The 16,001-nt window shown below is 37.8% G+C and overlaps 1 protein-coding gene across 1 annotated transcript in view; it reads left to right on the forward strand.

The window, feature by feature from the left end:
* DNTT (DNA nucleotidylexotransferase) overlaps positions 1–15,631 on the forward strand; it is a 96,840-nt gene extending 81,209 nt beyond the window's left edge. Inside the window, exon 11 of the mRNA XM_067299533.1 lies at positions 15,483–15,631. Coding sequence (XP_067155634.1) covers positions 15,483–15,569 — 87 coding nt within the window. The 3' untranslated portion in view covers positions 15,570–15,631. The remainder of the gene's footprint in view (positions 1–15,482) is intronic.
* The last annotated feature ends 370 nt before the right edge of the window (positions 15,632–16,001 follow it).

A 16,001-nucleotide genomic window follows, 5' to 3' on the forward strand; every position in this document is an offset into this window, starting at 1 on the left:
TCTACACAAAAGGTGTCCAAAGCAAGACAAAAGATAACATAGCTCTACTAGAATAAATTCTAAAAGAATGTAAAGAACACAAGTAACCAATGTTTTGCCAGAAAGCATTTAAAGAAACAGATTATTTCCTTATTCCTTCAAGTAATCTCTCTGTAATGAGACCTGCAAGAGAGAGAGGCTGGAAGAGCTATGATCTGATAAATTCTCTGTCCTTTTCTCCTTTTTTTTTTTTTTTTCCAAAACAGTCCTTGTGTGCTGGTGCCTGGAGGCATCTTGTGCAACTGAGCACTGCACAGATGTGGTCTCAAGTTCTACTGCCACGCATCGCCCTGGTCTGCAGGGCTGGGGAGGGCTTGTCTCTTGCAGAGCGAGTTAACAAAAGCAGAACTTGGGTACAGCTACAAAGCAAGAACTATGTGCTGCTTTCCTTATCATTAAGTTAGTGTGTAGAATCAGAAGCTACTGCAAAAATAGAGAAGTTATGCTCCAGTACTCAAACAGCTCAAACAGTGGAAAATTTAATATAAATGCAGTCAGTGTTTTTCTGCAACATTCTCTGGTGCCTTACGTCTCAAGCTTTTTTAAAAAAAAAAAAACCCAAACTTGAAAACTAAGTGCTTGAAAAGACCTGGTAAACCATTGAGGAAATCAGCCTGTTATTTCAGTTCTTCATATATGGCTCTTGTGAGTCATCTTTCTCATTCAGAAGTTCCAGTAAATCACTGTTATTGTTTTAAGAAATTAACACAGAGAAATACTTTCAATAGGGGCACATGTTGAAATTCAATCTCTGTAAGAGAAGAGCCCATACCTATCGATCTAAAATTGATGCAGGTTCCTAGTAATAAACAAGTATGGTTGAAGAGCAAAGGTACTTTTGGCTAGGCCAAGTGAAGTAGTGCATTGGCCCACATTATTGACTACAGGCACTGTTCTGCTTTTGCAAAGAGATTCAGGTCAAAAGCAGCATTGACGAGTGGGTTTCAGAATCTCATTTTCTGCAGGCAACCAATGTGACAGAAATTTCTTAAAAGCACTTCCAGTCAATTTTTAGAGGAAAGGAGACTTTAAACAAACCTGCACGGGGCTCTGGGCTACTACAGCTAAACTATTTGTTTCTTGTACTGGTTTGTTAAACTGAATCCCCATGCTGCAACCACCCTTTCAGGGAACAAATTTCAGAGACTGTAATATGTGAGGATAACAAGTTTTCAAAAGAAGCGGTTATCTGCTCTGTGACTCTAAATGATCCGAAGATTTTTTTCAGACACTGCAGAAGCAGCCTACCAGTCATTCAGCTGTTGTGCTTTTGACAATGCTATCAAATCAATGACCAATTTGATTCTAGCTGGCTTGTTAAACTTTCTGCAGGATAAAACAGGCAACATGGATAAATAGCAGTATTAGGCTAGAGAAATGTGATGCTACATAATAAAAATATTCTAAAGCTAGTGGAGAAATTCAGGCTGTCAATAGGAAACCAAACAGGAGATGCTATCATGTGGAGTTACAAAAACTGGTGAACAGAAAGGACCATGTACTGCTGAGCTCTGCATCAAAGATTCTCTTAGTCTGGGAAACCTTCAAAGAAAGAAGGAGCCAGAGGTAAAATCAGGAGTGGTCGGGTTGTAAGCAGCAAGTATCACAGGGGATTATCCCCTTTTATCTGATGAGGAGGGAGATAGGCACTCTCAAAGGCAGAATGCTTTTGTAAATGGAAGTAAATGATGATCATAGCAAACTGAAGAGCTGATAAAATACACTCTACATGTCACAACTTCTGATGAAATAAGCTTGAGACAAACCCACGAGGCATCCAGCGATGTGGATCGGTGTGAGAGTGTATAATGCACAAAATCAGAAGGAGATTCTTCAGTCCTAACCCCTTCTAAGGAAAAGTCAGAACACAGCTGTCCTCTTCGAATGACAGGCTGTGAGTCCTGGCAACCAGGGATCTGCTTGTGGGGAGGCGAGTGCACTACAGCAGAGCAGAATAGACTGTGTGTAGACGCTGTCAACACAAAACCAAATCAAGTAGGCAGCTACAGTGACTAGGGAGTAAGAATGGAAAATCATGAGGAAAAAACCCTCACTTTTCAGAATAAAAGGGAGCCAATCAGTTGTAGTCAAGTATAAGTCATATGACAAGAATGGGATGAAACAAAAGCAAAAGTACTGGCAGTGAAGGCCATGACCAAGACTCACTAACACAATTTTAGAAAAGTCTCTGATGTAGTGGAGTCAGAAGAAAGGAGTATGAGTAGCAAGGCATCAACAAAATGTGGTCAAGGACAACAAAATGTGGTACAGTCTGGTAACAGTCTAGACTAGATAAATTAAATAACTTTAGGGATTAATAAGCTCTAATGACAGTGACTGTGTTGGTGGGAAAAGTTATATCTGTAGGTTGGACTGGTTAGTACATTCACATGCAAAATTAAAAACAATAGTAAAAATAGTTAAAAGGAAAGCTACAGCTGCACAGGACTTGGGACAGTACAGGATAGAAGCAGCCCTGAGGAAGCCAGACAGGCTGCAGATGGCTGGATTGTCACCTGCACTTCCTCCTTCTTTGTAAACAGGTCCCTTAACAAAAAGCCAGTTTTGTTTTCCAAGCATTCTGTCTCTACCCAATATGTGACATCTCAAAAACGTACATCACTGGGGAGAAGAGCTGGCTATGACTATGCCTTCATTTTATTACATAAAGACATGTGGTATTCATATGTGTGTTTAGCTGTGTGTTCAATAGCTATAGTCTCAAAATTAGTTTTTTTGTGTCATCTGACAATGTTTATTCTGCAGTCTTTCACTGAAAGAAGATACCTGCAGAAATTTTCTTTGCAGAGTTAAGGAGACATTTTTTTTTTAAGATTCTTTAAAAACTGAATGTTATAGTCTTATTTTGGCAGATGCTGCTCTAAAATTATGAAGTTATAACAGTGAGACAGTCAGCCTTGAACATCTTGATGAATTAAACATGCTGCAGCTGCAGAGTTTGCTTTAGATGGCTGCAATAATGACTGGATTAAAACTAAAGTAAACATAAAGATCCAAAGTTTATAATATTGATTTCCAATGTGATCAGAGCTGTTCACATAATCATTACTACAACTAAGCACTGAGTCACTGCAAACAGATGCACATACTTTCATTTTCTTTCCAATTCTTTTATCTCTCAGCAAAGTGGCAATTGCATTTGGGATTTGAGGGATTTGTTCTTTTTGCACCTGGTCTGTTTTTAATAATTAAGAATTAAAATAATCTACTTTTTACCCTTGATAAATAAAAAATGATTATGCATTTTCTTCCAAAGTGTGCTTCTCCCCAGTGTTCTCTTAGCAGTTTAAATGTCTCACAAATCACATACAATAGGTCATTTTTACAAAGCCTGTATGTAATTCATGTATCTATTTATCTAAATTTAATCCCTTTGTAATAGCAAGTTGTACACCTAACACAAAGATAAATATACCTAATTGCTGTTTCCTTTGCATGGTGTGTTCAGTGAAGCCTGGACTGTTAGTGAAAAGAGAGAGCTCTCAAAATGTGTAAATATGTGCAGATCCAAAATATTTTGACTATTTTAGTTTCTAGGGCAGTACAGAGCAAATCATTTTCAAGTTTTTCATTTCACCTGTGCTCAGGAATGTTATTGAATGTGGGACAGGTAATGTAGCCTCAGATTTCCTGTTAAAAGTGAAGAGAAGAAACCAATTAAGAAGAAGCTGGGTAAAGAGGAAGCTGGAAAAGGTAGGAGTGAAGGGCCAGAGGGAGAAATGGGATATGGAGTGGGAGTGAGAATGAAAGTTTGGGATGGATGTACAGATCTGATGAGGAAGTGTAGAGCTTAGGAGTGGCTGCACAAAGCGATGAGGAATGAGTCTCCTCCGCATATGGGGAGAAAGGGTATATGTGATTCGCAGTTGCAGTGCAGAGAAGAAGCTGGGTTCCTTCAACAGAGAGTGAGTCGAAAAGGGGCAGGTAAAAGAATGACTGGGCAGACATATGAGTGGAAGTTTGGTAGACTAAAAAAATTAATAAATTCATCAGGCTAATGCTCTAAGCTGGAAGCAAGGACTGGGTAAACTTTTGATTACCCCAAATAACTGAGCAAACTGAGTTTATCTCGGTTTACTCTGGATATGGCCTGGTAGAGCCCGAAGTTACATGAGAAATCTGAGGGGAGAGACCAAGGCTAGACTCAACAGATAAGCAGGGAAGAGATGGAGCTCTCTCCCAGGTTGGTCCCACATTAGTCTGCAGCCCAAGATTCCCATCAGTGCTGTCATGAAATAATTATGAGCCCTGTGACACAGTGTATTTCCTGCCTAGTGAAAAAAGACTAAATATGTTACAAGAATTGAAGGAAGCAGGATTCCTTTCGAGAACAAGAACTCTGTGTCTCAATGCATATACATTAGAAAACTGAATTAAGGTTAAAATGCAAACAACCACATTTTGGGATGTCTTAAATTGCAGGTCTTTGGCTTTGCAATCTTCCTAATGTTCTTTCAAAATAGTTTGTTTATAATAACCCTATATAAATTACACTCAACACAGAATCACAGAATGGTTCAGGTTGGAAGGGACCTCTGGAGATCATCAACTGTGCTTAGTAAAATCTGGGGTGCTGTGCATTTTTCTTGTTTCAGTCATTCGTATGAAGCTTTATAAAGACAAATATAATGAGCCAGCTAAACAGTATTTGACAAAGTAAAGCTACTGTAAATATCATAGTCTTCAAGCAAAACAGAAATACAGCGAACCTGGAAAAGCAAGTAGTCCATGTTAATCATTTCAATGGCTTTGTGACAGGATACAGATTGTCAGAGGACTATAGGGGGCAAAAAATACAGTATTCCTATTATTTGCAAGGAAGCTCTGTTCTTTGTGTACACCAATTTGTTATTTAATATGTTAAAACTTAGCCTGGCTATCAGATAGGAAGTTCCAAGTTCCTCTTGCCTTTGTGTGCCCAAAACTGAAAATATGTTCTCCTATTCTGAATGGTAATATATTATTGTCTTTATTTATTGTGGAATATTTTTAATTGTTAAAATCATAATGGGAGATGGATACATAGCTATTTAGCATCTTGCAACAAAGCAACAATGCATCTGTCATTTTAAACAGAGAATAGTTCTATTTTGTGTTTACAAATTAATTTTAGCAAAAGAAAAAAGTGTTTCTTCAGTTAAGTTAAAAGTTAATATTAATGTTATTTAATATTTTATTTCTCAAAGTACCAAATTGTCAGCTTTTTAGTACTGGTCTTTCTGTTTCTCCTTCATCAAAGCAGCTTGGAATAAGTACTTTGATTGTATATAGGAAGGCGAAGTAGATTACTTTAAGCCTGAAGATGTTTTGTTAGGATAGCTGCCTAGGATATCCTAATATGAGCCTGATTAATCTATTTTACTCAGTGAATCGACTTGTGGTTGTTCAGAAATTTAATATGTCTAAATCCATAAGTTATTTCTAATCTACAGTTACAGAATAGTTACAGAGTGAAACATTCAACTATGGCATTTTTGATTAAAAGCACAGGACATGTCCAGTCATAAAATGAAATAAGAATTTATGATTCTGGCTTCTATTACACTCAAAATTTATTCATGCCCAGAATTATTAGAATAAATTCTACTGCACTATTTTGCATCAATATCATTACATGTGATTTTGCCTGGGGGTATTGAGTCAATGGGTAATGCTTGTAATACTGTTTTTCAATCATGGTTTGTTATAATGTCATTTTTTCCCTCTGATTTATTTGTCATCTTATTTGTAGCTGGATCAGGAACTGATTAAAGCAGGAATGGTAATGTGAATATTACTACAGAAAATACCAGTTAAACATGAAATTTACATTTGGAGCATAATAAAATGTCAGAGGCACTTCAGATTATTTGCTGCTGCAAGTCGTTATGATATCAGCAAAGAGAAAGAGCACAGCGTGTACACAGGGCTGTAGAATATTACTATTGAACTTGATGAAATACTTCACATTGCTAGCACAATTAGTACTTCAGGATTTATGGTCTATAATTATCATGAAATTGTTTGTTCTGTTGATAGTCTCATTCATAAACAGAGCACAAATATTTAGCAAAATGTCTAATAACAAGCAAAGCAAAAATCGCCAACACCCAGTCTCAAAACAAAACCTCTCCAAAAACCAACAAGAAAAGATTGGAAAAAGGAAGGAAGGAGAAACACCTGACGGTTGTTAGTTGTATTGCTTAGGGAAGTAATGGAAGATGCTCAGATATTACAGTAATCAACAAAATGCAAAAAATGTGTTGATCATAATGAAGATAAATATTATTCAGAGTAAAAGATATTAATATGTAATTATTGAATAATTCCTTAGGGCTTGATTCTGTCTCCTTTTCTCATCAAGCAGTACCTTATTCTGAGAATATTGTCTCACTGACTACTGATGGAATAAGATGTTGTCTCTCAGGCTGGCTAGTAGTATGAATATCGGACCAGTGAGAAGTTTGATTTTTTCCATGTTACTTTCTGACAAAGTTCATACCACAAAACATGGTCACTGAATACAGTGATTTCAAACCCCTTATGCAATGACAGAATTGTACACATTTTTCTCTGGAAATTGCTTTACTTTTGTTTTTTTTCTTTTCTTGCTGTTGCCCTCCGTAACTGGAAAATCATTTAACTAGCTGTGAAAGTTACTGATTACAGTGATCCTTGTTACCATTCTGTCTACCTTAATGAGTCAGCTAATGATTTCAGAGAAGTAGCCACCATTTTATGGATTGCTGGTACACTGTATTCCCATACTTCCATTGTCAATTGAAGGAACTCAACCTCATATTGCTCAGTGTCTTGCAGGAATGTATGGATCTGCTGAAACTCTTTCTCTACAGTTGCTTTACCTAATTCTGGGGCTGTAACTGGAGCAAAACTGTAAAGGTATTTGCTAAACTGAAGCTCTGAGCAAATTTATGTTTTCCAGCAAAGAAGTACAACTTTTTCTCTTGTGCGGTTAACAGTAGTATATAGAAAAGGAAGAGAAAACAGCTGGCTATCTGAACACTGTTTGCAAAGTACCTTCATTTCAGGTAATATCTGTCAGTAAAGTGGGAGCGGAGCTGGTGGTGTAGCTGAATACAGGCTGCATAGCAGAGCACGATGGACTTGCATGGCAGAGGGACATGCTCATGCAGGGGCATCACCCTTTCATGCAAGTGCTTGAGCAGGCTCACAGCAATCTGCTGAAAGAAAATAGACTCATAGACACTGTGGGCAAACAGCCACATCTCCAAATTCTGCCACTGAAGTCAAGAATTTTTTGAATGTTGATGGCAGGATTGGGCTCCTGTTAGTTATTTTTGTAAAAATTTGTATATAGTACCATAAGAATTTTTTTTGGCATATAAAATAAAATCACAGTTCCTGTCCTGGTTAGGGTGATACTCAGTGATTCAAATTATACATGGTAGGGTGTAGAAAACAGCATGGAGCTGGATATTCAGGGAAGGTTTGAGAGAAATATGCTCGAGAGAGGCTAGCTTTCACTTACTTACTTACTTACTTATGTATTATAGATCATACTAATCAAGTAATGTTGCTCACCTTTAAGCTAGGAAATTCAAATTCAGATGCAAGCACAAGGTAACAACCTGAACAAAATGCTTCTTTTCTTTGAAATCTGTTCCTTCTCATGCTGTAGAGAATTTTTATGTATTTTCTCATAGATTTCTTTAAACCGTGTGGATAATACCTTTCAGGGCTGCTGGCTGGCCCGGTTAGCAACGCGCAAGCTTCGTCTGCAAGCAACTACTGCTGCAATGAGCAGGGAGCAATCGCTTTTGATAATAGGGAAGGTGCAGTGCATAGGGAATCTCTTTTTTCTAGTAAACTATTTTTGAACAGAAAGTGATTGAAATACTGTAAATTTGCACCATCCTTCCTCACTTTTCCCCCAGCAGCTATTTTTGCTGAGTCACTTGGCAGGTCACCATCTGCACCCTGCTCTCGCAAACCCGTTCTTGCAGAAATCCATTAAGATGAAACAAAAATCGGTTACCTTTTTTTTATTCAATCTGTTTCAGGACTTTATTAAGATTTGAAAAGGTTCAGCTAGATATCGTTTCTCCCCCATCTTCTCTTTCTATTAATTTCTGTTCTAGGCACCCTTTCATTCTTGCTTTTTGGCTGGTGGTTGGAGTAAATTTGTTATGTTGTCTTGATACGGTACCAAAAGCTACCCTGGACAGGCAGGTAGGATTAAAGTTGTCAGCAAGCTGGCAATGCTCTAGCAGTCTTCAGTGTTTGCATTCTCAACTTCAGTGGTTTTTGTTAGGACAGTGATTTATTCCACATAAGGACTGTGCTTCAGTTCAAACAGCACCACTGCTTTTACACGAGAATTGTAGGTAGTGACACAATCATTTACAGCTATTTATATTTTTTCATAGGATTCAGATGTTATTTGAGCAAATAGCATCAGAGGAAAAGGGACTGTGAACAACTCCACAGCTTTGCACTTTCAATGTAATAAACCTATGTCAGTATGCTCTGTAAGCTGTAGGTCTCTGACGGTATGAGTGCACTGCTCCACTGAATGCACCGGCCTTTCATATCTAGAGATGTGGTTTCACATCTTGGAAGATACTGCAAGCAATGTGAGTAGCATCATCTCTGCATTAGTCCTAACTAGTTATTAAAAAAGTCTTTAACTGACTGCCCCGCACTGGGCACTTCACTGAAGTGACAGATGTGTAAGATGCATTGAAGATGCATTGTCGTGTCTTTAAGTGTGGTTTATTAAGCAAGTGTTGTTGTTACCAGCTTTCGTCTAGAATTGACTTTACCCACAAAACTGATTTTTAAAATGGACTGTGTCCAAGCACAACGGACAGTTAAGTTCCAGGTTTTCAAATGACACTGTCCTCTTTTGTTCCTTTGTTTATTTGTCATTGTCATGCCTACAGCCACTGTGATAATTCCAGACATGTACAGTGCTGGGGGTTTAGTCTGCTTGGTATTTATCATTCAGTATACTGAAAATATTACAAATTATCATGCTGCCACTTATATCTCCATTTTAATAATTTAAAAATGAGAAGCAGATAGTAAGGTAATTAAGCTAATGTAGATAGATGTCACATGCCACACTCCACATAAAAAATAGGGAGAGCAGACCAAATTTAAATGAGAAAATCACTAACTATCCTATGTAAGAATTTGCCATTTTAAAGTATGCAACATTATTGGGATACAAAGGAAAGGTTAGAGTAAATGTATATGTTAATGGCATTCCCCAAAACTTGTCCAGAGGCCAAGCCTTATCAAACACTGCCTTTCTAATTTGTTAAGAAAATATTGTTGGCAATGCTCTGTCTGTGTTTCTCCCACTCCCATTTTATTTGATGAAACAGTATGTCAGAAGGAGTCCAGAGGGACCTTAATGATTATGGCCTTCAGGGTCTTTTGCAAAAGAAGGAGGTTTGCCTCCTCCACGATGTCATAGGTTTCCAAAGGATAATGAAATCCACTGGGGTATGACTGCATTCTTCCTGAATTACTGCTGTACAGCAACAAAGAAGTTTGCACTATGAAAAGGGTATGAAAAATGGAAGGAAATTCTTTGGTCTTTGAAAGGGCTTGATTTTGCTATGTTTTATTCAAGAATGAACTCTCAAATAATATACATATATGTATATGTGTGTGTGTGTGTGTGTGTGTGTGTATATATATATATATATATATATATGTATGTATGTGTGTGTGTATAAAAAAAAAGTAGAGTTAGGCCAGCAATGATATAGGAAACTTCATAGCTAGAGCTGGCTTCTTGGCTAATACAAAGGTTGACAAGGATTTAAATAAAGAATTGAATCACTGAAATTTCCACCACGTCTCACCTTCAAAATTGAGGAGTGCACACATAATACTGCACATACTTTGTACATACCAACTTGAAGGAGTTTGCTTTCTAGCAGACACTGGTTCAGAAGCACTAAATCCACTTTCATCAGTGATATTGTCTACGTGGTCCTCCTGGCTATTATTTTGGGGTACCTGCTTCCAAAGGCTAACTTCCTAAGTTCATCTTGAGATTGGGAAAAATAGGTAATAAAATGCCACAGCAACAGGCTGAGAGTTATTTATACTAGTAGCCAGTTATAATAGATTACTCAGTTTGGTATTTTGCAATATGCTATTATTACCAAGCTATTTGGTAATAATAGTAGGATATCAGTCTATGTGGACTCTGATTAAATGTGTGCCTTTCCAGAAGGATGAGTTAATACTGAGGAAGAGCATGAGTAGGCCTGGTTTCAGGAGCGCAGACAAAACTGGCAGAGCAGTTGCTGGCAGAGCCAGTGGATTCAACAGCTTCTGCGTCTCCTGAGCGAGCGAGCTCAGCAGAGCGTCCGCTTGGTCGGTGCGGTGTCGGGAGGTTGCTGTCATTGCAGCATTTTTCCTTCCCGAGCAAGCAGTGGAAAGGAAGATGGATGGCCACAACAGAGGCAAGTGTGGGCTGAGTGTGCAAGCTGTACAATTTCATTTTAACAGCTTAAAGAATTTATCTAGGTTCAGTGAAAGTGAAAGTACAGGTTGTTCAATAAACTAGAACAGTGCATATCTTGTGGCCTAAATTTTCATAGACTAGCAGGATCCTTTGTGTTTCATGTGAAAATCAAGAATTTCTACACAGAAATTTTCAGTAATCTCAGATTTTTGGGAATATCTTTTCCTCTATGTCTTTATAGGACAAATTGCTAACCACACTTCAAGGGAGTACTAAGTGTTTCCTGTCTTGATATGTAGGTTTAATCTATGTAGGTTAGAGAGATGCTCTCAAAATAGAAGAAGGGAAGAGGTTCAGGGTATTCCTCAGAGCTTTCAACTTTTTATATTATTTAAATGATATCTATACAAAATCAGTAAAATCAGTATTTGGCCCTCAAAAGAAAGATGCCCTGTTGGCCTGTCCTGATCTATATGTCTAAAAGTAGAAATCTACTTTATTGATTAATAGTTTTGTTTAGCTGGTTTCACTGTATTAAAATGTGCAATGAAACCAAATGACAATAAAAGCAGTACAACAGCTGTTTGAACTCTGGCAGTGCTAGTTAGGAAATCTTCACTTAGTGCCAGCTATGTGTCTTTACTCTCTGGTTCTTTTTTTATCAAAAATATTATTGATCATTAATGCCAAAATGAAAAATAAGAGGAAGCAGTTCACATAAGAAAACATTTGGATGGCAACTATTCTACATTAAGTGTAGTCATGTTTACAGCCACAAATATAATATTTACATCCATTGAAATAACAGAATTCATTAATGGGATAAGAGCAGAGTGATACCAGCTGCTCCAGAGTATTTTTTTTGTAAGTTTGATTGATGTTGATTGGGCATGTCTTGGCTCTGTTGAATATCAGTAAGAAGCTGCAAAAATTTCACAACTGGGCAGGCTGTTCATTATTTACTTCTTCTCCTGAGCAAAAAGGAAAAAGAAGAGAAAAAGGAAGAAAGAATGGTACTGAAAGCAATAATCAAATTTGCATCACTGTATAAGCTCTGCACAGACTGACAAAGAGGCAAAATAATAAGTTATGATTAACATTAATAACACTTACATTACTAAAGCGGTTGGCAGATATCAACTAGAGATTCATTTAGAAACATGGCTTGTAGCTACTGAGAATGGTATTCAGCATCAGCTACTCTGTATTAGAAATTTTCCCTGTCAGGCAAATGAAAAGAGTTTTGCTTGCAGAAAAATATAAAGTGACAGAACAAAAAATATGGGATGTAATTTAGAGTCCCAGAGATATGAAGTGCTTCTATTAAACAGTATCTATAACATATGTCCACAGGTGTAAGATCTTTTCCTGTTTTACTTTTTTGCAATGGTTTATGTATGGATTGCCCTCCCTTGTTCACAGTAATAGCTAAAAAAAATAACTAAAATCCAAGTCCTGTCCTCCCAGGACGTGCTATATGGAAGAAGTATGTCTGGTAATTCTACTTGAAGGGCAGTGTTCAATCTTTTCTTTTTTTTTTCTTTTTTTTTTTATTCTGTTCAGTTCTTTTCTTCTACCATTTTTTTAGTCCTTTCTATATGAAGAAGGATTGATTTTTCCCCAGCAAGTCTTTTCTGTAGGTACTTTTTATTCTAAAAATTGCCATTAAACTTCCTAGAAAAAAGAACATAATCTGTTTATGCTTTAAAAGCAATTTTTACTATTACAGGCAAAATTTTGAACCAGAATTTCATTATGGCTATATGATTATTTTCAGCTTTTCATGCTCCAGCAATAATATTTATATGCTGAGAACTTCATGCAGGAGGATAAAATATCTTAAAAAGAAAGGAGCCTGCTTTTACTCTACAGGTGTCAAAGCAAAAAGCCACATGATGTTTGTCCTGATTTGTTTAAAAAAAAATCCATGAAACAATGAATCAAATTTTTCCCTCAAAGTTCTGATATGGCATGTTTGCATATGGAAATTATCTTATACAGGCAGAGTTCATTATGGAAAAGTGGAAACAACTTCATATACCTTGTTAAGCACTTTTACTATGCACGCTAGTGAAAAATGTGTAATCCACATGGTGTGTATCACTGCTTGAAATCAATGCCTTTATTTATAGTAGGTCTTAATGCAATGCCACTGACCACAGTGTGAAAGATTTTATTTCAGTGGGGTTTTTTTGGGCGATGAGTGGAGTACAATTGATACACAACAGCTCTAAATCCCTATTATTTCACTATATAGCAATAATTTTCTAAGAAAGAGCAAAGACTTAGTATCTTAGGATGGATTCAAGAGGATATCAGCCAGAACCGCTCTTAAATACTTATTTATCTGGATGGGAACTTGGAAAGAGCAGAATTGGTACCTCGTATTGTATCCTCCCAAGCTCAATGCAGCTTCAAAGTCTTCTAGCTAAATTCACTCAGGAGCATCTGACCTCTACCATTCAATTTTGCTTTCTAGTCTTCTAGCCCTTCTAGCACAGTTAAACTGGCTTTCATTCTGCTTTGTGGCACTGAAAAATGGCTGTTAGGAAAGCTGCCAGCTTGACTACCCTGGCTACTGGAATAATCAGCATCAATGAAAGATGGGCCTTTACAGCAGAGTTGAATGTAGACCTTAATTTTAAATACCCCTACAGTGAAGTGGAAACAGGTTTCTGATTTGGTTGAACCCCTGATAAAGTTTGAATTCAGCTGGCTGAGAGTGATGTTTCACTTTGGGAGTTCAATTCCTCATTATGCCTGGGCAAAACTGCAGGTCCTGACAGGACTGAGATATGGAAACCATGGGGCTGATGGAGAATATCAATAAGCCAGTGGGTCCAAAATGGTGAGGCAGATTTCACTCATGATGCCCAAGCATATTTCAAGGGCAGAATGAGGCTGTCCTGGGGTCAGTGGTTTTGCTTAATCTTTTTGGCTCATCGTTCTTTTCTGCTTTCCTTCCATTGTGGCAGCAGTTTAGACAGCACTATGTGGCTTTCACACTCCCTGATGCCCTGTAACTTGGCCAAGCTGCATCCCCAAGTCCTTCCTACCAGTGTCAATACTCTTCTCTGGTGACTAAATAAGGGGTTTGACAGGGAATTTGAAAGGAGAAAGAGAGAAGAAGCAGCAACCAGAAGCAGGGTCTGTCTGCTCCAGTAATCTGCTATCTCCCCTGCCCACTGCTTACCAAGACCCTTGAGTTATGGAGGCGCAGTGGGAGTAAGAGACAGGGAAGCACCATCCAGGTCAGAGAGTGAAGGATGGCAAGGAGGAGAGCACAGAGAGGAGAAAGAAGAAAACATTGATAATTTTCAGTGCCAGAAGTTGTTCCACCATACCATGGGCTTGCTCTGACCTAGTTCTGGACCCCTCTTGCTGTCCGCTCCCAGGGGTATGCAGGACAGCATAGCCCTCCTGGAGGCAGTGCTCGGCAGCCACGAAAGCAGAGGTGGCAGCATAGATGTGCCCTAGACTGCACAGGAGTCAGAGATTCTCCAGACTCGGGAGTTCATCAGTGGGTAATTCTCCAGTCAGCTTCTCCTCTCTCACAGGAGAAAGTAAATCTAGAAGATTATGAAACCTAACCCTGAAGTTTTGGTGATCCTAGAGTTTGAGATTGTTCAGAACTAGACACCAGTTGAGACTTATCTTCAAACAATTCAGGAGTTGCTGAAATTTTAGTATCATTATTCAACAGAAATGATTTCTTTCTTCCCTCCAAACTCCTCCAAATAGTGAGGTTCATCCTATTTTAATGTTCATCTATCCTAGCAGCTTTTTTAATTGATGTTGTAATTCAGCGATGAAGGGAATGCACATGTACTTTTCTATATCAGTCTTCTTAGTGAAGGTAGGGCTTCTGTGTGGTTCCTGTGCAAGAATGCTATACTGTGTTATAAGAAGCCCAGCTATGAAGAAGTAAAACTGAGTTTTACTATAAAACATTTATTAGGGGTATGTATGTAAAAACCCAACTGTAGTTGCTGTTTCCTCGTTTGCTGTCGGTAGTCACGGAAATAAACCATCCTCTGCTACCAGATGTCGGTAGTCACGGAAATAAACCATCCTCTGCTACCAGATGTCGGAGTGGGGGGACAGACCCGGAGTAACGATGAGTCTCAATATGAGTATGGTCGTTCTCCCTTTATTAGAGCTTACACAGAGTATATATAGACAAGCAATAAGCATGCACTAGCAATAGCTGTATGATTGGTTTACAGTCTGTTCACGCACCTAAGGCGAATACACGATTGGTGCAAAGTTGCTGTTCCCGTGGAGGGGCTTGTCGGCCCCCTCCTTTACTTGTTTACCACTACTTGCCTTCCCCTTCTGTAATGGTCTAGGAATGCTCAAGGACAGTTCACATAGCTGTGGGATCCTCCCTTCATCATGAAGGCAGGATTGCTCACTTCTAAGAGATCATGCCCTCTCTCGCTTAACCATTCTCCCACAGTTTGCAGCTTGCTTTTGTGGATTTTGTCTTTTCAGATGAACCTTTTATATTAGAAATTTGGAAAGCTTTGCCGCTTTTAATGTTTAGTTATGCACACCTAGTGTAACCGTGGAATCATCTTGAATGCATCTATAGAGAACATTACTACAGTAATTTATATAACACTGATGACCTTATTAAGAAAGTCAAACTTTTTACCCTCATGGCAGGGAAATGTAGGTTTTATTTTAGTTCTTATGCACAGAGAATTGAAAAAGTAAATAAAAATAAAGAGCTGTAAGCTGGTCATTAGTAGTGAAAGGATCAGCAGTATTAGAACTATTTTCTGACTTGCTTTCACACTTCAAGGTCATCCTTGAGCATAGTGATGAAAAGAATGTATTCTGTTGAGGATAGCATGGGTAGAACTGCCAAAAATTAACCCCTGTTTTAAACAGCAAAAACATCAATTGAAATTTTCTTCTAACACCCTTACTGACTTCTTTTTTTTTCTTTTTTTTTTTAATTCTTTCACAGAGGATCTTTCTCAAAGCTGGAAGTGAGGAAGAAATCTTTGCACATCTTGGCTTGGATTATGTCGAACCATGGGAAAGGAATGCATAAAAACAAATTGCCAGTGTACATTCATCAGCAGATGGCAATGATCTTTGTGCCTATCTCTCAGTCTGCATTAGAAATATATGCTACACGTATCTCTATGGAAGCTAAAAAAATTTTTAAGTATATTAGGTACAAGTCACTATACATGCTGATGTTCCTAGAAAAGAAGAGCTTAAATTCTTCAGAATCCTCTTCATTTTTTTCAGTTTAAGTCTCTGAAGTTTCTACACTGGCGTCATAAACTGGGGTAGAACTTGAAGATTTTTTTCAGGGATAACTTGAAACTGGTGAGATTTTTTTGCTTGTGATAGGAATTTAAAATTACTGTAAATAATACTTGCTTGTTAAAATACTGTTAGTTATGACAATACTTAAATAATACAAGATATTTGGAATAAAATTCAGAAAATTACTGAAATACATGCTTAGCTTTAA

The sequence above is a fragment of the Apteryx mantelli genome, chromosome 7 (assembly GCF_036417845.1).
Source record: "Apteryx mantelli isolate bAptMan1 chromosome 7, bAptMan1.hap1, whole genome shotgun sequence".
NCBI classification, from domain to species: Eukaryota; Metazoa; Chordata; class Aves; order Apterygiformes; family Apterygidae; genus Apteryx; species Apteryx mantelli.